At 42.3% G+C, this 25004-nt stretch overlaps 1 protein-coding gene across 5 annotated transcripts in view; it reads right to left on the bottom strand.

Moving 5' to 3' along the window:
- Window positions 1-25004, bottom strand: part of LOC114878272 (fasciclin-2) — an 82252-nt gene that overhangs the window by 6895 nt on the left and 50353 nt on the right. For 2 of the 5 annotated variants that reach the window (XM_029191879.2, XM_029191881.2), the window contains exons 2-7: window positions 14713-14878; window positions 13668-13691; window positions 11127-11296; window positions 10715-10980; window positions 9428-10487; window positions 8795-9241 (exon numbers count right to left, since the gene is read on the bottom strand). In XM_029191879.2, coding sequence (XP_029047712.1) covers window positions 8795-9241; window positions 9428-10487; window positions 10715-10980; window positions 11127-11296; window positions 13668-13691; window positions 14713-14878 — 2133 coding nt within the window. Of the gene's footprint in view, window positions 1-3895; window positions 8125-8794; window positions 9242-9427; window positions 10488-10714; window positions 10981-11126; window positions 11297-13667; window positions 13692-14712; window positions 14879-25004 lie in introns of those variants that run through there. The other 3 variants (XR_003789723.2, XM_029191882.2, XM_029191880.2) reach the window with 3 other exon arrangements.

Raw genomic sequence — 25004 nt, 5'->3', positions numbered from 1 at the left:
ACAAGCGACACAAAGAAGCGTGTTGTTAAAAAATAGAAGAAAATTGGTGCAGAAGACACGTAACAAGCACGAGAATACATACAAGAGCGAAGAAAAACACAGGCGATCAGAAGGGTGATGCTCTACCCTTCTGTCGCTGATAAAAGGGGTGCTGATAAAGCTCAAGGAAGGGGGAAGAAAGCTCATTCGCTACCTTTCTCTCCCGATTGTTAGTTCTTTTTTTTTTCTACGCGTCACTAATCTAAATGTGCTACCTCCACACAGAAAGCCTTTCCATTGAGTGCTTTTTTTTACTCTCTCTCCCTTTCTCTCCCTCTCTCTCGCTCGCTTTTTGCTTTTAATGTCAACAGGGACTACTACGACATACACTACCGCTCAAAAGTGTTTCATTGTAAATTGACTAAAATATTTTTCAATTTCAAATGTGGTTTTTCGATAAGAATAAATGATTGAATACTTTCGAGCGATAACGTAGATGTATTATACTTAGCAGATGTATGATACACGTTACACCGTCGTTCTCTTCTGTTGTACCTGAGAATATTTACCGTCTTTCTTTTCCAAGCATCTCGCATCCTCCCGTGTTTTATTAATCGTTTTTTTTTTAAAACAGGTAAGCGGAAAATGAACGAGACGGCCGGGAAAGAAACCATCTCAAATTGCTCTGCCCGCTCGCTCGAATTTTCTACTCTGCCTTAACCCCTTAACGGAACGGTCATTATTTTCACCCTCGTCTATCCCGAAACACTCGTAAAACCTTCCTTTCTATTTTAACATTCATAGAATCTAATCTAGGATAAATAAATAAAATTGAAAAATTATCGTTGAAGGGTTAAGTCATATCGAAATGAACGCGTATAATATAATTCTTCTTCGAATCATCTATCAAGAAAGCCACGCCTGATTAATTATAAATATTCTTGTATCAGCAGCTTCGATGCTTGTCACCCATCGGTAAAAGATATCTTCGATCCCCGCGGAAGCGGAAACAATTTGATGGTGGCTTCTTCGTTGGCTGATTCATTTGTATTGTATTTCTTAAACACTCACAGTTACATATATTTCCGTACTGAATATATTTACAATAAATGTTCCACAAGGAAACCGCGCTTGTGTTATCCTCGTCATAAATACGAACGTGTATATATTACGGTATGTTAGGCACTAGGCTAGCACATTATTCTTGCACGCATTTAAACACCTTATCTCTCTGTCTATTCATATGTATATACGTTTCGTATACACACGCGTGTACATTGTAAAGGATTCACAAGTGTTGCTCGTTTACACGTTATTCATTCAAACACGTTGGAATTTGTAAATCTAAACGTTCAACCTACCACGTGCAACATTTATCCCTTTTTTTCTTTTTCTTCTCTTTATTGTTAACTTTTATCTCTGTATATTTAAATTTCATAACTATATACGTTTCGTATATACACACGTGTACATTGTATACGTATCGCAAGTGTGTTCGTTTGAAAAAGAAGAAATTCAAAGTTTACTCTCTTTCGTTTCACGAACCGATGCCACCATTTGAACGGGTCATTAAAGTTTCTTATTCATCCTCGTTAGCTAGAGTCTGTCGGATACACATCGTTGTATACCGAGAAAATAAGGGATGCTCGAGGGAGTAGACGAGGTCGGTGATCATTTCGAGTCGTCATTAAAAGAAAAAAAAAAATGAAAGCGTAAGTATTCGAAGGCTGCGATTGACAGGGTCTTTCCTGGTCTGTTATTAGTACTCGCTGTTACGTGGATAGGTACAGGTGCCATTTCAGAGAGAAATATCCGATACGAAACTGACGAGGGGGTTGAAAACGTAACGTGATCGATGAAACGAATAAAAAAAGGAGACAAAATTGAAAACTGCGAAGAGGAATTTTATAGTTTATAAAAATTCAGACGGATTATTCTGTTCGAATAACGCGATGAAGAACGAAATCATGAAGATCGCGATGCAACGTGTTGACAGTGGAATAAGAATCTTCCAGGAAGACGGCACTCGAGCTACGATCGCGTTATCGCGAGTTTGCGACGGTTAGAATCTCTGGTACCATGTGCCACCCTCGAAAATAGATTCACGGTTCTCGACATTGCACCATGCACTTCATATTGCGAACTAGCGCGGATGCACTTCTCACAGATATCTGTCTCATCCCTCGCCGTGTTCCTTTCGTTAGAACTGTCTATTTATAACGAAACTTCTGTTTCAAAACGAACATAGTTAGAGTTCCTCGAGCGGATTTATACTCCCAAGACGAAGAAATTGAAGACAGAAGTATTGAAAAAGTATTTTTGAGAAAAATTTGAAAGGGAATTTAAAGGGAGATGAAGCGGAATAGACTTCGGTGTTTATCCTGCCTGAATCTCTGACATCGTCGAAGGAATAAAACGCGACAGATAGAAAGCAGATTGCGAGATTAACCGGCATAACTGGGGATAATGGTTCGACTGTAACGCGATTAAAACTCTCCCGAGGCTAGAAACGTTTAAAACTTTCAATAGAGAGGCGAAGAGTGTTGCGAGATGCAACCTGTTTTACACTTCGATCTCTCGCCTCCCTCTTTCTCACCCCTATTCACGACGATGTAATTTGACGACTTAAAGCGCGCCACGCTGCGAAACTGTTTCGGTCGGAAGATCAGGAAGCTGGCTGGGAGCAGAGATAATTTCGAGGAGGATGCAAATGGGCTGCCTAAGAGAGGCGGCTTGTACTCTCTGACCCTCCATTCCGAAGGCGCGAAGAAACGCGGCGCTGGATGAAAGCGTTCGATGCACAAAAGAGGTGTTTGTCGCGAAGAAATTCTCGAGAAATGCGAACGACGAATAATAGCCAAGAGAGTGTCTCTTTCTCTTCTTTTTCTTAATCAGCTAATGTTGAAGATTCTCGTTTCGATCTGCTTCGTTAAGTATATTTAACCTTTCCGAGAGGTATTTTTAATCAACTCTGTGTAAATTATTTGATACACGCTGGATTTGAATTTTGCTCCTCGTTTTCATTCAGTAATTTTCCAGCAAAATGTCCGGGAACGGGAGAAAAAGGGTGCGCGAGGGTGCCTCACGGTCCAAGCAATCTCGATGCCGGATTCTCTCTCGAAAAGCGATTTAACTTCGACAAAATTACATTAGAACACGCTCGAATCGATTCCCATTCTAATGGAGCTTGGCTGGACGGTCAGAGCTCTCTCTGCTACAAATTAAGAGGGCTCCTTCCCTCTCTTCTGTCTGTTGGCTCTCGTTCAACAAAGCTCGGCTAGATCGATTCGAAAAAAAGAAAAGAAAAAAAGAAAAAAGAAAACTAAAGAGTTTCGTGAGCGGAGACGATTATTTCGTGTCGTCCCCTCGGTTTCCTTTCTCTCTTTCTCTCTCTCTCTTTCTCTCTCTGTTTCGTGTCTATTGTCGGCGAGAAACGATTCGCGCGTCGACGAGCACCGCTTTTCGGCGCGATCCACGCTCCGAAGAAAACGCTTCTCTCTCTCAGCTCGCTCGCTTCGGTTTGCCACCCGCGACACGCCGTTCAACCGGAAGTTCGTGGCTCGACGACTCGTTTCAGAGTTCTTGCACGGCCGGAATTCGCGAACAGGATGCTCACGTGGTTCCGGGAAAGAAGAGGTTCGTTATCCCTTTCTTCACCAACTGGGTTTCTGAGAGATTGGCCACTTGTGACTTTCTTTACTTTCTTTTCAATTTAATGTATACTTCGTCGGTATTGTTTTAAGAATGAAAAAATTGAAATTACACAAAAGGGGGTAGTTAAATTTAGAATTGGGATGTAATAGAATTCATAATCCTTTGACGTGAATTTTTGTGTTATTCAAAATTGACTTAAGTTGTTTATTCGTAAAGGAATTCGATTGTTCGAGGTATGAAATTCAAAGGAAAATCGTCGATCTTCCAGAAGGAATAATTTCAACTTTAATCGATTAATCTATCGGATACAATATAAAATAAAAAGTTTACCCGCTTCTACTCGGAACCACAGTATTCCTTTTTATCTTTCGATCTTACTACCATGAGATTCCTCGTCTATCAATTAAGTATAATATAATACATAGAATGTACATTCGTCGTTCTAACACGCTCGAGATTTTAGGCCAGCCTGGGATTCATCGATCACTTAAAACGATCAAGCATACAGCACACGGTGTCTTTATCTTACGGTCGAGTCAGCATACGCGAAATATAACCCTTTACGGTTCGTTTACATGAACGTAAACGCGAAGCCACACGAACGGCCGGAGCACGCGACAGTTAAATTGTGAAATGCCATTCATTTTCGTAGAAAGCACGAGAGAGAGACCCTTGTAACAGCATTCTATTCATAGAAAGTCTGATGGATCGTGCCTACATGTTTCTTATGTAGACCTCTGTTATTACGTTCAATGCTCGTGTAACTGGTTATGATATTCTTTTACGAGGAAAAAAAAAAATAACAAAAGGAACTTACGTTGCTATCTTGAAACTGTAAAATTTCCAAAGTCTTTCGATAATTCTTCTTTGCAATGAAATTAAAAAGTCTGTGCGTAGAAAAATCTATGTTTCCAAAAAGCTGTCCTTAAAAATCCTATAAGAAAATTCAGTCCACTGTAAAAATAATCATTGTGCGTAAATTAATATAAATAATACTGGAACCGATGTGTAACTCTTACCAAAAGAAAATTCACCCTCGCTTTCCGAGCATTCGTGCAGCCTCCTCCTAACAAAACCTCGTTACACCTAAAAGACACACTCACAGACTCGGTTTACATACAATCGCAAATTACATGGATTAATCCCTCAAGATACAAAGGTACGTGGTGTGGTGTGTGTTCGAATGATGGTGTGTAAAGTGTTTGTCGCCAAAGAAACGCAATCGCACGGCGCTTATAGCAGTCGAACGAAACGGAAGGAAACTGAAGAACGGGAATGTAAAAGAGAAAATTTAAAAATAAAAAAAAAAAAGAACGAAGTGGCAACTGAAAATATAAGCGCATGCCATGCGATTAAAATGTCTAACATCTAAGAACCCAGGCAAGTGAGCTAAAACGCAAGGGATCGAAGTTCGACGACCCTGTCTGCCTACCACATTTATTATCGATTCTAGACAACTAATAAGAAAACTTTTTCTTCCTGTTTAATTGGAAAATAAAAAAATTCTGTACTTATTAAAAGTTAAAAATCTTAGACGTCCACTTTTTTTTTAAAATTCCAAGATATTAGAATGTATTCGATGGACTAAAAAATTAAAATTAATTAAATAAAAATAAGTAGAACCATTTGTATTTCACGTACACCTGCGACAGAGTCTTCGTTACTTCGAATTAATGTTCCTTCTGTAACGTAGCACCCGTTTTTCTGCCATTCGAACGAAAATTATCATAATATATATCAGCAACACATACAGTAATCGTGGCGACGTTTTTAACGACGACAATGGTGACAATGGTGACGATAATACTAACGGTAATTATGGTAATACGTGTATACAATAGGGCGATACATCAGTAATTAATTTAATACGATTTTAATATCATAATGTGACGACGACGGCGACGATGGATAATAATAATAATAATATTGTAGTAATTAAAGTAAATTAAAGTAGCAGCTTTGTGACGCCTTGATGATACAGTAACAATAGTAATAATGGTAAATAACGCTAATAGCAACGGTCAAAGTAAAGATAATCAATAATTATAATAATAATAATAATAATCGTAATCATAACACACATCATGCGCACTAAAACACGTATGGTCCAAGAGCTAATCAAGCAATACTAAATCTGATGATTTGATAACAGTTTTCCCAAAGATGAATTTAAAAAAAAAAAAAGAACAATAAAAAAAAAATGTAGGCAAGAAATGAACATATACAAATTACACAAGAGGAGAGAAAAAATCGTATGCAATCGGCTGAAATGAACCCAACTAAGAAACTAATATATAGCCGCAATCTAAGGTGTTTAATTATTAAAAAATAATTATTTTCGGCGTGCTCCCGTTTCGTGCTGATGCTCTCAGGTCTCGTTTTCTTTTTCTTTTGCTCGCGAATCATTCGTGTACTCGATGATCGTAATCTGTCCTCGCGAGTGGGGGTGTGTGGGATTGGTTTCACGTTAAGGGGTTAAAATCTACCCCGAACGATTCATTTTGAAGTGCCCAGGGTGGTTTTTCCTCCTCGAAAAATTCACCAAGCGTAATTTAAGTATCTTCAAGTTCTTTGGCTCTAAAACGTAGGCGTGTTCGAATTGTCAGTTAACTCGAGAAAATAAAAAAAAAATAAAATAAACACGAAACTCGATCGACGCGCACAGCTCGGGACGAAAACGAATTTTTCTGCGGACAAGTTCCGCCACTTGGAACGGATATTCGTCTGATTCGACTCCTCCTCGGAAAATCAGATCATAGTAATCGCGAAAAAATTTCCTCTCGAAAAATATTTGTACTCTACGAAGTGGCGCGAAACAAGAAACCTCTAGCGAACACGATCGTTCTTTCCCCTTTTTGGAAATAAAGAGAAATCGTACCTCGAAATATAGAAATTCTTAATTAAACGATTACACTGTCCAACGGCTAATTTCTATCTTCATACCAATTGATGCACTTTTTTTCGACTACGAATCTGTAAACCTTTATATTTTATTACAGAAAACTGAGTTCGTTTAAATGCAAAGAATGTGAAATTTCTCAAAAGCCGAAGGGGATGAAAAGCAGAGGTTTGCAGATTCGCAAACAGGGCACAAATTTCTATAAAATTCACAAAGTGGATATCGAGATACATGAAAAGGAATCTGAAATTTGTTGGACCGTGTTATCCGAGCACTCCCTCCCTCTGCTATCAGTACCTCGCGTTTTAACACTAGGCATTTGGCAATTTAAGGCAGTAAATCTTAGGCCAATAAAGCCTCTCGCTAACGCAGATCCACGTTATTCGTACAGATACCGTTCGAGTGCATCGCTGACGATGCAATCGCAAAGTTACACCCATCGATCAGAAACTTCGAACTAGAAGCACTCGAACCATCTCAGCCTGATTCTCCTTTAGTCTCTACGATTGAGCGTGTCAAAATTGTTACCTGCACCGGGTCTTCCCATCGCGATCGTCATCGTCATCGTATCGATCGTATCTGACGTCAGATGAACCGCGAATCCTCGAAAGAACCACCAAAGCGTGTTAACCTTAGCGTAATGGCAGAAACGTATCGGCACGTTCGGTAACTGGCGAACATTTAACACTTTAAGGGCCACTGAGATTCAAGAAATTTACAAGCTCTCTAATTTCAAGTGTCGTTTCAATATTCGAAGGTACCATTAACCCTCGATCCATGGATCATTGAAACAGGGACCATTTCCTTGATTCTCCAAAATTCATCGTTCGAGGGTTAACGTACCCCTACAAATAATTTCCAAACTGCCACCTACAATTTTCACGAGATTCTTACACGATAAAAAGTATCAAAGTCGCGCGACACGGGCCATCAAAGTGTTAATTACCATGATAATTAAACGCTTCGCACCGCGTCTTTTTTTTCACTCTCTCTCTCTGTCCAGCAAAAAAAAAAAAATGTTTCTCACTGCTATCGCAAACTTTGTCAACGAACCCACTTATATCCGCTAATATAACCCATATTATCTCACGGAATGTTGTGCACCGGTTTATTCGACTCACTTTTACAACACTGCTCGTGCGTGCGAACACAACCGCGTGTTCCGGATAATTGACGAGCTGTTTTCCACGCGTTCGATCGCGAGAAGAAAAGATGGACAAAAGAACACGGACGAACGTACACGCGAGAAGTGTTTCGTCTCCTGTCCATAGTGTATGTTATTTTTTTTTTCCTTGGTGTATGCCCGACAGGATATACGGTACGAGTATTCGCATTAGCACCTCTAACGTGTACCACTAAACGAATTTCATTAGAGCAGTGAACAGAGTGTGACCGTTCCTCACGACGATCTTTTTATATTTTTTTTTTCTTATTCTTGTATCTGTTTTTTTTTGTTTTCTGTTTCTTTTTTTTTGTTTTTTAAATGGCTAGGATTAGGATCGTTATTGCTGTGGCAATGGCGGTCACGTCGAGCTTGCGAGTACCTCCAGCGGAAGTATCTATATTGTAGTCCACATTGAGGCCCGGAGATTCTGAATGATAAAAAGTGACTTGTAGAAGGATCGTCTGGCTGTGTCTTGAACATGTTTTGTTAAAAGGGAGGGGTATATCTGACGAGGAATCTCAAGCAAACGATACGCGTTGATTTTCATATCTTTTTGGTACGAAAATAAGCGAGTATCATTTGCATAATATTCCTTGCAAATACGCCTATGCTCACCGGACAGTTTCTCTAAAATCGCTTTGGTTCTACAAGGGTCAAGGGGACTGAGGATTATCTCGTTTAGACTCGAAACGAAGTATCCTTGCGATAAGTGAGCGTTCTACGCAAAAGGTGTCTCGAATCAGTATCTAATTATCGAAAAATACCTCAATGACCCTTTTCCCTCCTCCTTGAGTGAACATAAAACAGAGGCGAATCAATTGTAAACGGTCTTTCTCGTAGAATTTAAAAAAAAAAAAAAATGAGAAAAAAAAATATAGGAGAACAACATATCAATCGGTGCAATAGCCTCGTGCACATATAATGAAAACGTTTCAAAGAGGAAAAAATATACGACTTGATAAGGGCACTAATATCGTCGTGAGGTGTTTAAACCACGACCAAGGAATGAAATAAAAAATATAAAAAAAAGAGAAGATAACAATGTGTTTCGCGTTTAAGTAGTTTTCTATGGGATGCGAAGAACAAGAGAAACTTACCCCTTGCAGTTTTGAACTTCGCCGAGCCAGGTTGACTAAAACCTATCGCGTTGTGCGCCTTCAATTCCACCGTGTAAAATGTGTCCGATTGAAGATTCTTCAACCAGTAGCTGAGAGTGTTTCTGATTACTTGGGTTTCGCAGGTGTCTTCCAACACTTCCCACCCACCGGAGATGCGTTTCACCCGACAGTACTTGATCTGGTACATGTCGATGGGTTCGCCGTTGTCGGCGGGTTTCGTCCATCTCAATTGGTATTGATTGTTGTACGTGGACAAATCGTACTCGGCACCGGCTGTTATGATCTTCGGCTCGTTCGGTGAATTTCTAACGGGTGTGGTTTCCTGATGATAACCACCCCAATTGCCTACGCCCACCTCGTTCCTAGCTGCGAAACGGAACTCGTAGGGGGTCTGCGGCTTCAGGTCTTCCAGCACGTACATGGAGCCTGAAACAAATGAACCAGGGGACAGTTATTACCGGGTTATTAAACGTCAGTAGTTTAATCCTTTCTGTAAGAGAAGCCTTGTCTTCTCTGTGGGATTGAAATTGGTTGAGCTATCGTTTGATCAAGTTTCTGTCATTGTACTATTGTGCGTAGAGCTGGTAATAATTGATATTTTATTCTACTCACCGACGGACCACGTTTTGTTCTTAGCCTCCATCCAGGTCTGGCCGTCCTTCTTGTACTGTACGATGATGGTTCGGACGGGTAATTCAGGTTGCGTGGAGGGCGGTACCAGGTCGAACTTGATCGTGGTCGCGGTGATCTCGGCCATCTTCACCTGTAGTACTTCGCCAGGTCTCGTGGCTTCTCTCAGCTCGATGTTATGCTCTCGCGTTCCATGCATGTTCGATGCGATACACTTGTAAGTGGCGTAATACCGTCTGTCGAGCGGTACGATCATCAACGTCGAGAGCGGTCCGTTGCCTAACTGTTTGATCATGTTATCATTGTCGATCTTGCGATCTCCGTTTATGGTCCAGCGTATCGTAGCGTTCGGTATGCTATCAGCGATGCAGCTTATGTTCACCGGCCTCTGTTCCCACGACCAGACAGTCTTATTCGACATGGACGCGAACGAGGGTGGAAATTCGACGGTAAGATGTCCGTTTCTGCGCGCCTCACCCCCGGCATTCTGAGCGATACACTCGTAAAGGCCGTCGTTTGATCTGAAAACCTCGTGGATCGTCAAAGTACCGACCGTTTCACCGGTGGTGACGTCGGCCTGATTCGTCAGGATAATCCTGTCGTCGTCGGGTTGAGCTCCATTCACGTAAGGCTTCTCCGATGTGTGCTTTCTGAACGTGACTTGGGGAGGTGGACGGCCAAAGGCTTTGCAGACGAGAGTCGCTTCTTTGTCCTGCACCACGGTGCTGTTCACGAACTCCATGATCTTTGGTTTCACTATCACGTTCACCTTGATGTTCGTGCTCGCCGTACCGGCCGCGTTCGTCGCCGTGCATTGATACTCCCCCGCGTCCTCTCTGTTCACGTTGGTGATCGTCAACACCCCCGTGTCCGCGTCCACGCCGAACCGATCGGCGTTCGACAGATTCTGCTGGGTCAACGATTTCACCCAGGTGAATTTTGGTGGCGGTTTGCCGCGAGCCTTGCACCGTATGTCCGCGTTTTCCCCTTCGATTATGTTCACCGGACTGGACAGCTCCTCCACGGTGGGTCGCACGTGAACCTGTTGGGGATGGAAATGCAAACCAGGATCTTGATACCTGTGGTAAACGGTACGTCTGCCGCACGGAATAATTAGCGTGCATATTTGGGGGTCGGATTCGGGGGTAATGCGCGACAGAACGCGTTCATTGGTTGGCAAACAGGGAAAGGATAATGAAATTGGGCAATTTTCGAAATGATCGTAGAATAAATACTGAAACGAAGGGGAATATATCGCGTGAAACCTACCTCGACACGGATAGGTCGTTCTTTCAACTCGCCGGTAGTCAATACCGAAGCACGACAAGTGTAGATACCGTCGTCAGATTCTTGAACGTTCTTGATCTTCAGGGCGTACGTGTCTATAATGTAGTGGTCGTTCGTCTTAATTAATTCCCCGTTGTACAGCCAGTCAACCGAAGGCGAAGGCCTTGCCCGTACTTTGCACTGGATAGCGAAGTCCTCTCCCAGAATGGGATATTGATTGGAGGGTGCATTGTCCCAGGTGATCGCAACTACGCAACGGTAATTATTCTTTGTGTATTTTCACCTCTCTACGTATCATCGTTATTTTCTTACACCACCGTCGTCTTGTTTTTTAACCGAACATCATTTAATAATTCTGAAACTTTTCAACATAGCTACATTATTTTTTTCTCACCTATGGTATCGATCGTCACCGACTTCTCCAGGAGAATGGAATTCGCGTAAGTTCCTTTGCACATGTATTTACCAGCCTGTTCCTCTTGCAACGAATTGAAGAACAAAGACAAGCTGTTATCCTGGTGCAATTCGGTGTACATCACTGGTTTCGTATGCCCTGGGAACGTGCTACACGGGATAATTGAAAGAAATTATTCTACCACCATCCATTTTTCACTCACAGCCATATAACAACGACGATGAATGAAACGTTCGGATAGTGTGTTGGAAACTGAACATAAATTGGCTCGGTGTTTCGCGAAAATCGATAGAAATTCGTTTCTCACGATTCCTTTCGCTCGAAGGAACAAAATTAAATCGTTAAAGCGACTCGTAATTCGAATTTCATCCCCTTGGCGGTTCCGAAAATTACCGCGGAACGCTCGATCGCGATAATATTCCAATCGACGCGCTAGAACAATACTGATTAACGGGCAACGATAAACGATATTTCTCCAAATATTTCCCAATCGAGCGTGTTGAATTTTCGTCCCGACGAAATCTGTAAATCGTCCTCGATAACTAATCCGTATTCTAACGCGAAACAACGAGCCGATATCGGGGTGAAATATCACTATGTCGCTAGAAAGTGGGGGGTGGGTGGTGTGAGAGATGGTATACACGCGGTGAACACGATGGTGGGTGCATCGAAATCGAATCGATGGCGTGGGATCGAGAGTGCGGCGTAATCGATCGACCTTAATTCGCGACGTAAGGGCCGGATCGAACACGAAGAACACACCTCGTTGATTCTCTCTGGTTGGATCCCACGCCAGCAACGAGGACCAGCAATTTCTGTCGCTGGTGTTCAGGCAACGATGAAAGAGCGAGAGCTAGATGAGAGGGCGGAGCAGGAGATAAACTGGTACAAACGAGACGCATTCACATGAATTCACACAATTTAACAACACTGCATGACAGAGTACGGTTGCGGAGATAAGGTCCAGGCGGATGCTGAATCGAGTCGTAATGAATAGTTTCGATGCGAATTCGAACGGGTCCCAGTCAGCAACGATACGCTCTAATGAACCCTTTCGATTAGGAAACGCGACCTCCGTAGAGTTGCTGATCTAAGAAAAAGAAAAATAGGGAGTGGCGTTGACTGTGGTTAAATCGTCGTTGATTTCAGGTGCAATTAGTCTTGTGATTGCGACCTAACCAATTGCTCCTTTCCTCTGAAATAATACCGTGCCTGTGGTTACAGGCTAGGCTTTCTCAAATTTTTTTCAAATAATATTTTATTAAGATCTTAGTTCAGAATATATTACACCTGAAATCATTGTAACCGCACAAACGTCAACTAAGGAAAGAAACGGATGCAACATTTTTCTGTCGTTCATACACGGTGATAATGGCAATGAGAAATGGTAGCAGTGTTAGTCCGACGATTATGCAATAGCACCCTTTCTTCTATCCTAATCGGGAACACGATCCGTAAGTAGGATTAATGAAACGATTCTCGAGCCGGTACACGCGTCCGTCGTTGAATTTATCGGCCATTACTCGCCACGACGAGCGGACATAATTATGCAAATCTCTCGGGGTACGCGTAATCGGGCAAACACGCGATCCGACGAATCAGTTACCGACGAGGTTAACGCTCGTTTGCGCTGTTTGATCGTGCGGTTCAATATTTGCAAGACGGTGCCCGCGATACTGTACATTATTTAGCCGAAGGATCGATCGTGATCGCGCAGACTAACACGCGGGTACAAGAGAAGACAATGTTCTCTGGATAAACATATAGACAGATGATGGTGATTATGGTTAGTTGGTTTAACCCTTTCAGCTTCTAATACCTTCGTGGATAGTTCACTGTGGATTTAGAATATATAGAACACCCAGTTATCGTTTACAGAATAGTAACACCTGTTCAAACATATTCAGGGTAGAAAACTGACGTTCATAAACAAAGGTCACAGTTTCATGGTTCACGGTCCACAGTGAATATTTCATTCGAAGCCATGTATGGAAGTTGGTAGGGCTGAAAGGGTAAGTGAAACAGTGCGATAATAGAGCCACTTAATTGCTCGGTTTGCCTGTTGTTGTCGTTCAACAGCACGCATCCTTTAACGTCTGTTTTAGCCAACGGGGTTTTCTTGCCCCGCTAGCAAGTTCTACACGCGGTGGGGCCAGGGATTGTTCAAATAGAACGGGAAGTCAGTTTGGCCACGGAAGGCGGAAAACTTTCTCGAACAGCTTAATGAGCAACGCTTAGCTAGCAGGAACAATCGGGCGGACCTGCAGCAATTAAGAGCCTCCACTGTACAGAGGTTGTTGTAGACGTAAATCAGCCGCGGGGTGACTACTGGTCTAAGATGGGGCAGCGAAAGAAAGACACCGTCTTCTCGGTTGGATGAATTCAGGGGGAGGAATGTCTAAAGTGAGACTATAAAAACGGCTGCGGGGGTGGTACGATCGCAGAACAATGAGAAAACAGATGGACTTACACTACGGTTGCGTGTTTAAAAAAGTCTTGAATTGAGTTTTGTATACTCGCCTTTCGATCGGCAAAACGACGAGTCTGTGTGCAAAACAAGTGACAGAAATTTGTTTAATTAGTGCTGTTGCGTGGTGGTGATCGTGGTCCTAGCTCGGGTGTAATACAAAAAATTTTGTAGAAAAAAAACGAGCCGCGTGGCTGCAAGTACCCGTATGCACTTATACGATGGAAATGCAATTCGGGGTATAATAATTTATATTTTTAAAAATGATAAATCGAGATCGAGGAAATTTTAAATTCTTTTTATATAAATACGAAGTTTCATTTTAAAAATAAACTTCCCTGTAAAACAACCCCGTTGCAAATTTTCAATTTTCCCTCGTAGACTAAACTTTTATACCACGAGCCACACATCACCATTTGCGCATCTCTCGTTTCAATTATCCGCTAAAAGTGGCTCTGTTATTGTAAAAATAAGCTCAATAGCATAAACGTCCCATGCTCGTATATTCTCGTTTGCCCTGACAAACGTTGTTTGAGCTGTTGCGAATTTTTTTCCCGCTCCCTGCTTCTGGCTCTTAACATCGTCGTTTGAGTTATACGTATATCTCGCTGCACACGTTTCGACAAATCAGTGAAATTTCATAAATCAACGGATCTTCCTAGCATTCGACGAATGTTTACTAGTCTCAATATCGCTGCGACTACTCGTGGCGCGGCATTGAAACGAATTTCATTCTTTTATCACGTGTGACGTCGAGAATCAGAGTGGTTTTAATCAATTTTATCCAATTTAAGACTTATGGTGAAAAGAAGAAATAAAATAAACGTGTTCCGAGCTTTGAAATTAAAATTATTTTTAAACATAAATTAATTACTGTTAGTGCGATGAATTCTGTCATCGACTAATTCAATTTATCGCCCTTTCTAAATGAGAAACCGTATTCACAGTTCGACTAAATAGCCAAATCGAAACTTGTGCGAACCACCTTAGATCTGAATCGAGCCGTGCAAACGAGAATACACCACAGCAAGTAACGAGAAACGTGTAGCAGGAATCGTAGTTAACAATCTACGGAATCTATCGAACGGATCTACTCACTTCAGCGACTCGATCACACGATTCTGTGGATCGAGCCATTGCATGTCCCTGATGAGCTTCGTGTCCTCGACCTTCGGTTTGCACGTCAGGATGATGCTGGAACCGATTGGCTTCGTCTGCGTATCCCCGCTTGGCAGGATCTCCAAGGAAGCCTGGTTCGCGTAAGCTGCAAGCAAAATCGAGACGTGACCGGTCGTTAGGTTGACAACGAAAACAGATCGTTAGCGCGTCGAACGGATAGGGATACACGATTTTCTTGCCGGGCACGGTGAGCGTTCGCTTTAATCGGCCCACGGTAATTGCACGTAATTTCGTAATAACGACGCGATTGCATCGCGTCCCTGGAAATCCGTGTTGGAAGATTTTTACAGACACCTCGAAAACATCGAACACGCTCGACGTGTACGGACTACTTTATCGCGCGATGCTGTGGTTCGTTGAGAATTAATCCCTTGGTAGCGTAGGACATTTTTATTTTTAATCAAATAAATTCTTACGTTTATTTTCTCGTATTTTTTCTTGATCTTATATTATGATCAAATCTCTCATACTCTTTTTGCGAAACACCAGCGTCAATCTCCAAAGTGGAATCATCCGTATCAGGATATATCGATAGATAGGAGCTCAATGTAAGCTTCTTACCCGGACGATTTGCGTCGCGAGGTGACGGCGCATCCCTGAACAGATAAACGCACAGCACGGAAATGCAGATCGACGTCTCGGCGGCGCTCATTGTCGAGACGTGGCAGATGCCACGGCTGCTTTTACGAGCACGAGCAACATACGTGCGTCAACTATGATGCCGGAATGCAGCCGGGTTATGCCGGCGTGACACGCAACGAGCCCCGGGTGCCCCGCCGGTACGCACAACAGGAAGCCAGAATTAAGCTAATTAATCGTGACGAGCGAAAGTACGGAATTGGACTAACTAGGAAACGTTCCGACAGCCGTGAGCCCATTGTTAATCTTCTCTTTACTCAGGAATCGTAAATGTTTACCCAGAGATACGTATCGCGCGTCTGAAATTTTCACTTCGATATTTACGAATATATTCTGGAGCAATTGAATTTTTCTGTACATACCCGGGCGTTCGTCGATAAAACTATATACGAACGTTCATCCGGTTGATTCACGTGTGCCGTTGACGTAATCGGGCATGTTACGAAAATTGAAACTGTGTCAAATGAAACGACGAGAAAAAAAGCTGTTCTCGGTTTACACTCGTGTGTATTTACCGTCGTGGGACCAGGCTGTATATATTCGTCGGTGAAATTGTAATTAATTCAATGCAACGACAGAAAGAGACGATAGCTATGAATGAAATGATACGGAACACACGTACGTCGCAAAATGTGAAATAAATTCACTTCCTGAATCTTCGAATCTGCATTTGTAATCTTCATCTGTCTATCACACTTCCCGACGGTATATCAAACAGATAACTTTATCAGTGTAGAATTGTAGGATAGAGAAGTTAACGAGTGAAGCAGACGTTACGTAATTCGAAGGACGTCTCGGAGAGCCGGGTAGAAGATGATTCAAACGGAAAGTCCAATTTTCGGTCCCGTGGTCTGCTCGTTTCGCGATAAGAAGTTCAGCAATCGAGCAAGAGCACTTCCTCCAGCTGGGATTACGACCCCCCGAGAAATATCTTGGCCCGGGACAGCTTATTTCCACTCGTTCGGGAAACAACGGGACGACGTAGCAGCGATAAGCCTCGCGAATTCATCATTTCCGGATCGTTTAGTGAAAGGGGAGAATAAGAACGTATGACAAGGGTGAATTACAGGTTTCCCTACAGTCATCCAGAAGGCTACGCCTCGAGCATCGCTAATAAGCATCACGTACGATTATATAAATGAGATACACATGGTAAATACACTCTCCCTTATAGAGGACCATCAAGAATGGCCATTATCTTGTAACTCGACGAAATTTCCGGTTGGAATTCTGACGTCTGAGCTGGTCGCTTTAAACGCTATCAATTATCGTTAAACCCTTATTGTATCTACCGAAGAAGAAGTCATTTTATTGTTAAAACACCATTAAATATATTATTGTCTAATTGAAAATTAGACGATTCGAATTTATTTCTGAATTATTAAATCTAAAACACTCACCATTACTTCATCATTCTAAGGATATCTCCTCTATGCAACAATACACGTCATCAACCCTCGAGAAAAAAAAAAGCGCATCGTAATTCACGATCCCCAAAACCCGCCACCTAATTACACCGTAACATCAGAGCCTCCGCAAAATCCAGAAAGCTGCCTTCTCACCCTCGATCATTACGTTATACGAAACTCGTTCGTGAACCAGCTAAAAGAACACCGCAAATCCATGGGGTTGTACCATCACGAGGATCCACTCGAACGTATTCTATAATCGTTTTACAAATTCGACCGATTCATCGCGGACCGTTGGCCACCCTTTACAAAGACCATCATCATCGTGCAACCCCCCCGAATTCGCGAATTTATCGTTCCTCTGAGTTGCGCGGATTCACCGGAAAACATTCCACTCGGTGAATTTTCACGAAGAAATCCTTGGTAATTGACCGAGGGCTTCGTCATTGCGTTCCTTTTCAGGGGGGTGGGAAGATGGCCCGAAGAATCAGAAAAAGGAATAGGGTGACGAGAAATAAAGTACGGAGTGAGGGAGAAAGAGAGAAACAAAGGAGCGTGTAGATGCAGAGAGCCACCCTTCCAGGACATCTTATTTACGTTAGTTAGGGTTTGTTGGCACAGCCACCCGAGGGGCCATTCAATGGAACCACCACCCCCATTTCTATTCCCCGACGTCTACGTATACATTCAGAGCTCCTCCTAGAAACCCTGCTATTACCCTTATCCACCTATATGTATATGGGACCATCACCTATCCCCTTACACAGGGTGTCGTTCTGTTACTTACGCATCACCCGATGTATACCCGTGTGGCAAGGGGCTTGGAAGCGGGTAAACTCGGCGACATGTCACTCGAGCTGGAAGAATTCGATCTGGGAGGGTGCTGGAAACAGAGGGTGGTTCGCGAGGAGGGATACAGAGAGGATTTGATCAAATTCCGATATCGAATTGGCCGGGTAAGGGTGAAAAACGAGAAACGTAGGGGTTTACGAAATTTTCCGATGTAGCTACTTGACAAACTTCCATTCGGATCACTCAAGGTTCTTCTCTGCTACCGACTTACGCGAGGATTTTCGACGAATGTTTGGTTTTCATCTGGACGGGCGAGCTCGGTTTTGATATCGCGAAAAGCTCCGGAAGAGGGGCAACGAAATTCGAGACGGAAGAAACGCGAGAACGTTGAAATCCAAAATTGAACTCGTGATTGGAAATTCAGCACCCTCGGTCGCACGAAACGAATATGTACGTGCAACTGATGTTACGGGCCTCAATCGCACGTTCTGAATCGAATATCGATGATTTCGATATGTTGCTAATAAATCCTGATTTCTATTACAGATATTCAGTTGGGGAAAACTTGTTGGTTAAATAGAAACTGAAATTGTCGATCTTCGAAATAATATTCGTTATTTAGAATAAATATTATCAGGTTAATAGTAATTAATAATAAGGGTTTCATTCTCTTGCTGAGGGTGTAGAAGCGACAATGTATATTTCCCATCGATTTATTCCATTTCGACAATCCTAGAGGAGGAGAGAACAAATTGGGGCACAGAACGGTGAAATAAAATACGGTTCAATATTTTTTTATCTCCTTTTTCGCTTTTTTTCATGTAACGGAACGTACAACAGCAGAGGATATTGGAATTAATTAAACGGTTGTGAAATTTTTCGATAAAACAATCTTTGTGTTAGCAAACTGTTTTACGAAATGTTCATTTTGTACGAAATGAAATCTGAGGAAATAATGTTGAAATAATAGGAACATAATACCGTCAGTGTTTTTAATTAATACTGCAAGTGATATTAGTTGCATGGTAATTTCCTGGAACGAGTTAATCGACTCTGTAACGATAACAGACAAGTGGGGAGTAGTTTGAGTTAAGTTTAACAGGTCTAATAGCTGAGATATCGACAAACTGTCTTCCGGTAATCAAGTAATCACGTTACCTTAATACACACCAGTCGAAAACAAGGAGCTAATTGATAATCGACAAACTTTGTTCGAAACCATTTCAACGTGTCACGAAGCTGTTCATTAAATTATCTCAAAAACACCTTCAATTCTACCCTAATTTGCATTTTAATTTCCCAAATCTTAGACTGCTCTAAAACGTCACTATTTCGCTTAAAATTCGGACTGCTTATTTTCAATCAAAGCGTCGTTTCGTGGATCTAGGTCACAATACATCCACTAAAGAAGTCCGAAGGAATCATCCCCTTAATCGAGTCTCCGTATTCAAATCGTTTCACTATGAAGAGGAAGAAGTATCAAAGGACAGTGAACGGCCTTTTTCAAGGGACAAAGGAATCCTGGAAACTTGATCCATAGTATCGACAGGAAAAGACGTCGAGGGGTGGACTAGTGGACCACCCCCCTTTTCGTCCGATATCCCGAAAGTTTCCCGATTAAGTCGCCGGGGGGATCGTTTCGTTGTAATCTTGTCGACAAACTCTCGCGATTAAGTAGTTCGATATATACATATACAGAGACGGTGTAATGAAGTGGTCGAAGGGGCACCGGCATCTCAGTGGCGGCCGTTTCGTAGACCGAAATTACACTCGCTAATAAAGGGGTGCAAAATGGTCGTCTGGGCAGAAACTTGCAGCATACGCGCCCGTCGGATTAGCCGAGTATGTACACGCTTGGCCGATCAGGGAAAGGTGTTCTGTTATTAATAGCAATTAAGCAAATGGTCCTGTACGAAATTTCATTAGATCGGCTTGGCAGGGTAGGAGTGCGCGATGCAAATGATCTGCATTAATATCTCGTACGCGTTCAACGGGAACAATCAACTTCCGTTTGATGAGAGGACGAAGTAAAAGCTTTCCCGAGAAAATTGTGCGTTTCAATGGGTTCATGGGATTTTGAATGTTAAGCGTGCGGTATGAATTGGAGGTGGGATTCAAGTACACTGCGAGCAGATGCGAATCTGCTTTATTAGTGGATTTAAACCGATGGTTTGAGCTTCCGGCATTTCGGCCAAGTATTGAGGAAGCCATGACGTGAAAGGGCGAGCGGAAGCGAGTTCCGTGCGAACAGTTAGCACGTGGCTCACCGAGGTGGCCAGAAACCAACAATTTCACCGCAAGGCTTCCGCTTAAAATCGGCTTTCCAAGCACAATTTCAACGCGCGCATTCTCCTTCGTGTGGAAATTTTTATACCGGCTTCTTTTAATGTTCGACACTTGGTTTAGAGTACTCCCGTGCAAAAACAGAGTCGCGAGAAGAAGCGGAAAAGGAATCTACGGAGGGCTTCAGGCGGCATTTAATTAGAATGCGGCTTATCTCCGACCGCGAGTGTTCCGTCTACGGCGTTGGAAGAAGTTTTTATCGGTATCTCTTTCACCGACTGCATTTCAAGCACTACCGTGTACTCGTATTTAGAAGGCTTCCTTGTTGCCTTTGTGTAGAGACGCGAGCTTTGATCGGCTGACACGGTAGAGGAGGAGCGTTTTGATTAACACGGGCTTCGCGCCATTGTCAGAATTTAATCGTCATTCGAATATACTATATAAACTGGCTTCGGTAATCCTCGTTAACAGGACGATTCTAAATTTAACTCGATATTTTTACAACATTTTTTTATTTTTATTTAAGCTTCACTGGACTGCTCACGCAAGATTTGGTTGGAAATTAAAAGGAACGGTGGACGAAGAGGTTTCTTGGAATATCCGACAGGAAATTCAGTGTACCACGAAGGGACGGTGGGTTCATCGTTTGAGGAATGCGATAACAGGGTGTTCATGACTCTACATAGATGTTTCCGTCGGGTTAAATTGAGAATTCCATTGAGCAGCAGCTCAATGCAAACAAGCGTATCAAAATACACGGTACACGTATCTCGACGAGCGCATTCGTAAGATACTGTACAGGGGGAAAGAGAGATTCGATCTTGTTATTAAAACGCTGCCCGCAAATATTATGAAGTTCGGACGAGAGAGTAACTGCGAAGGGAGTGTGTAATTATTTCCATGGTGAAACGCTTGAAACTCAAGGGTGCACAGATTGCTGGTAAACGACTGAAAGCTTCCATTCAAATTGGTTACGTCTCAGCTCATCTAGAAATATTAATACACGTTACTTATTTTAGAAATTTTTAGTAACCTTCTACCTTTATCAGAGATATTTATTAATACGTTAAAACAAAATTGAAATTAATCAGACAATTAAAAATAATTTTAAATATAAGTGTGAATATTTGACAGGGTCATTTCCATTGTAACAATTGACTAATTTTTGCTTGACTGGAAACAAAGTCATCACTTGTACCACTTACGTCATTCATTTTGGCAAATTAATTTTTATAATGTTACATGTTACGATAATTAATGATTTATCCTTCGATTTGTTATTCCACGCTATTAGAATTTCCTTCCTGTAATTATTTAGTTACAGAAAATTGAGGTTGTCGGTCAGAGATAATCACCATGGCAACGCGTTAATAACGTTGCTGGAATGAATGAAAAGCTGATTGATCGATCGATGCAGATTCGCGAGAAATCCGTGTCACCGATGCTGAAAACGTTATCAATAGCCTATCATAAAATCAACACGATTGCTTGGACAATCGTTCACGTTCGAATACGTTTCGATGCCGGTGCAATCGGGTTCGTGTAAATATATAGCAAACTAATTGCAACGTTTTGTACGATTGAACAATGGAAACATTTAAACACCGTTTCCCAGCACCAAGTTTCCCGACAACGGATGAAATTCCAAACTGTCTTCTGTAAGCCACACTTCCGTTTGAATATGATCCGTGTTCCCGGTGTTCTCCGGCGTTTCATCGAAACCACCGGATATCGATTAAGCTACATTTCCATAGTTTCACGACTAATTTTACCCGTTCCTGTCGCACCGATTGTTTCATGCGGATTCCCGGCAACATCTTGTTAAGCATTTCGCATCGAATTGTCATATTGTTTCCATTACTATTGCTACAATATTGCAATCGCTATGAAAAGAAAAATAAACGAAACAATCGTTACAATTGTACCTTGTCTGTAAAACCACCCCTTTGTATCATACAGATCGCGTACGTTTTTACAAGGCTACATATTATTTCATCGGCGCCATTTCGGGTATTCAAGCCGATGGCCAATTTCGTCGGACATATTTTTCCCCGCTACACGTTTCGCTTATCACCCTTCTGAACGCGTTTCTCGCGGGAGAGATCCATTATAAACCGGCGAGAGAGAGAGAAAAAAAAGAACCGCGTTAAATATAATACCACGGCTGGTCCGGCGAGACGTATCGTCAAAAACAAATCCGAAAATGGACCTATCCGATCCCGGCGCGAGTCGTTTTCCACCCCCAACGTCCGCGAGGAGAAAACAACCAAGCGAACATTTGTCCGCGCGAAATTCCAGCGAGCCGAGGTGAAACATCGCGATACAAACCTGATGTCCAAGTTTTTTATCCAATGAAACAGAGCAAGTTCATTTCGTGCCCGGGGATCGATAGAAAAATGCAGGGTAACAGCCACGCTTTTCTGCTACGTGGAAACAGAACGCAACGAAGGGATGAAGGGATTTCTTGCGCGAATAAAACCGGGGATTAAATTTTCTATACTCTAATCTCTTTGCTTTTGGAGAAAAGAGTTGTTCAGAGATATGTTAATGATTAAATTTCAATTAGCGTAGCTGCTTTTAATGTACTACTTCAACTCGAATGCGTAGGCGTTAACACGTTTCCGTGAAGTAAGATCCGAGGAAAGAAGCCACGATAACGCAGCCCTGTTCCTCCTTAAGCACTACACGCAATTACGCGGAGAGCGAGAGATATCCTCGAGTAGGAAAAAAACCTCCCTCGTAGCGTTAAGATCAACCCCCCGCTACCCTCGTGACGAATCGATGCAAGAGGCTGCCGTTTGTACTCGCTTCCCTAAAAGGCGGCGCCCTCAAAAGCGGCAAGGCTCGTTAAAGGCGAATCGTTCTCTTTTTCCTGCCACGGTGTGTGCCACTCGTTACATGCTTCGCACGTGCTCGAGGCTCGCGCGAACGCAGGGGCGCATTCAATGGGTTCGAGACGGTGCAGGCAGGGAAGAAATCATTAAGCGGTGATTTGTGGGAAGACGAGACGGCTAGCGGACAGGATATTATTGAAATTCTACGAGGGTTGTAATTAGGGCTTGTTGTGGATCGCAATCAAGATTAATTGTTAAGGGGTGATTAAAAAGAAAACACGATACCGGTGTCGGTTGAAGAGAATTTTCTACCTACCAGGCGATTGTTTGATGTAGTTATCGGAAAACACGATGGAGGTGATTGTTGAAAATTGCATGATTCTAGGAAATCGATAGGGGTTGTTAGAGAGAAGGGTTGTTTTCGAGATTGGTTGTTGGAAACTGCAATTAGCGGCAATGATTAAGTGTAGTTAAAGGAGAAAATTTTATAGTAGGTTACCGATTATTATTGTATATAGCATTATTGTTCTGAAGAAAATTTAATTGCTTTTACTTCCTAACTAGAATCCATAATTTTATGATTAAAGACAGATCTAATTAGAGAGAGTCCCACTTAAACTTCAATAACCTTAAAATTTTAATGAACCAAGATTCCTCATACTTTCTATTCATCTGAATTTTATACCTTCTATTCTTGAAAGAATATTTACTCACGCGTTACACGCTCATTGTATGCATTCGACAGATAATTTAAAAGTAAACATCTTATCTCTTATCTGACACACTTGCTACGATATCAAATATTTTACATAAAGCAGAATCAGCTGGTTCATCGCTTAAATACTTTACTTAACAGCTCCATCTTATTCCTTGCCTCGTTACGGGAATGTATTTCACGCGTAAATGAATTAACAGAAACGACGCCCGACGTCGGACGCCGATCCGTCCCTGGACACCATGGCGTCTCAGTTCTCTGCAAGCAGAGCGAGACGCTCTGACGCAAGTCTTGGGAGCTAAAGCCACCGGCTCAAAGACGCCGAGGGTCCGGATAGCGTCTTCAAACAGAGAAATCCCCGACAGACAATAAATCCCCATAGCGGAGCTACGAGCCAACACATCCCGGAGCATGCGAAAGAAAGATAGAAGAAGAAAGGAGCGAGAAGCATTATCGACGCGGTGGAAAATTGCACCTAAACCGTGGTGATAAAGCGACGCGATAAAACCACTCGGTAGCATAAGACGTGGCAAAAGTTGGACGCATAATCGTCCGCTATTCGCCACGTGTCCCATCGGATTTCATTCGGAGTAGCCGCAGATAAGGCTTCCCCGGACGTGTCTTTATGGTATCCCATTGATCCGGATCCGATTTAACGTGTACCTCTCGTTTGCTACGGAAGTTTTACTGCTTCCACGAGGGTGGACTGTAAATTTTTGGCACAGTTTGTACCGGTCTTTTTAATTGTTTAACACTATCTGGCAGTCCTGCTAATCGTTTTACAGCGATCTTGATAACTTAAGCGATTTCTTTACGGTGTAATCAGCTCCGCAACAGGTACTTCCATTCTTGAACAAGTTTTTACTGCTCTTTTTCTTTCCAGGTGATTTGAGGCCAATTCAAGTTTACTCGCGAGACGTTTCGGAATGTTATACGATCGTTCCTTCTCGATTATCCCATGCTTACCGCAGTTCGAAAATTATGGCTCCCTTGACGTTTGAAAAAGATGTAAAAGGACGATCATCGGTTACTTGACAAATAGTTTCTTGAATAAAATGGAACAGAGAACCGTAGTAAGTGTAAATTGAATGTTCGAAAGGAAGATAGCAATATCTGTTGCCTTTATTGGACAACGAGGTCAGTTCTATAAGTATGGAGTTGTATCTCGCTCGAAACTACTACTATTCCAGCAATTGTGTTAACCGTTTTAAAGGTACTGTGCTTATGGTGTGGTTTGACCGCAGATGGTGACCAGTTTCTTGCGACACTCTTTTTCGTAATTAAATAAAACGCTTTGGAAGAACCTTGCGCAATTCGCACGGGAAAATGGTAAACCAAGACACCCTTGGCTTCGTTTCGCCAAATAGTATAATGAGAAAATTCGTAAAAACCTCTGATGCATTTATAATTAATCCAATCAACTGGAGTTTATTAAATTTTCGTTATGCAAATATTGCATTTCGTTTACAGTGGATTTATAAGGAAAACGTTCCACGATCTTTCTCGATAAGAGCAGTGAAAAACGACGCTGGGCGTCTG

Source organism: Osmia bicornis, chromosome 6 (assembly GCF_907164935.1).
Source record: "Osmia bicornis bicornis chromosome 6, iOsmBic2.1, whole genome shotgun sequence".
Taxonomy (NCBI): Eukaryota; Metazoa; Arthropoda; class Insecta; order Hymenoptera; family Megachilidae; genus Osmia; species Osmia bicornis.
Note: the sequence above shows the minus strand (reverse complement) of the source record. Positions and strands in the feature narration are given on the sequence as shown.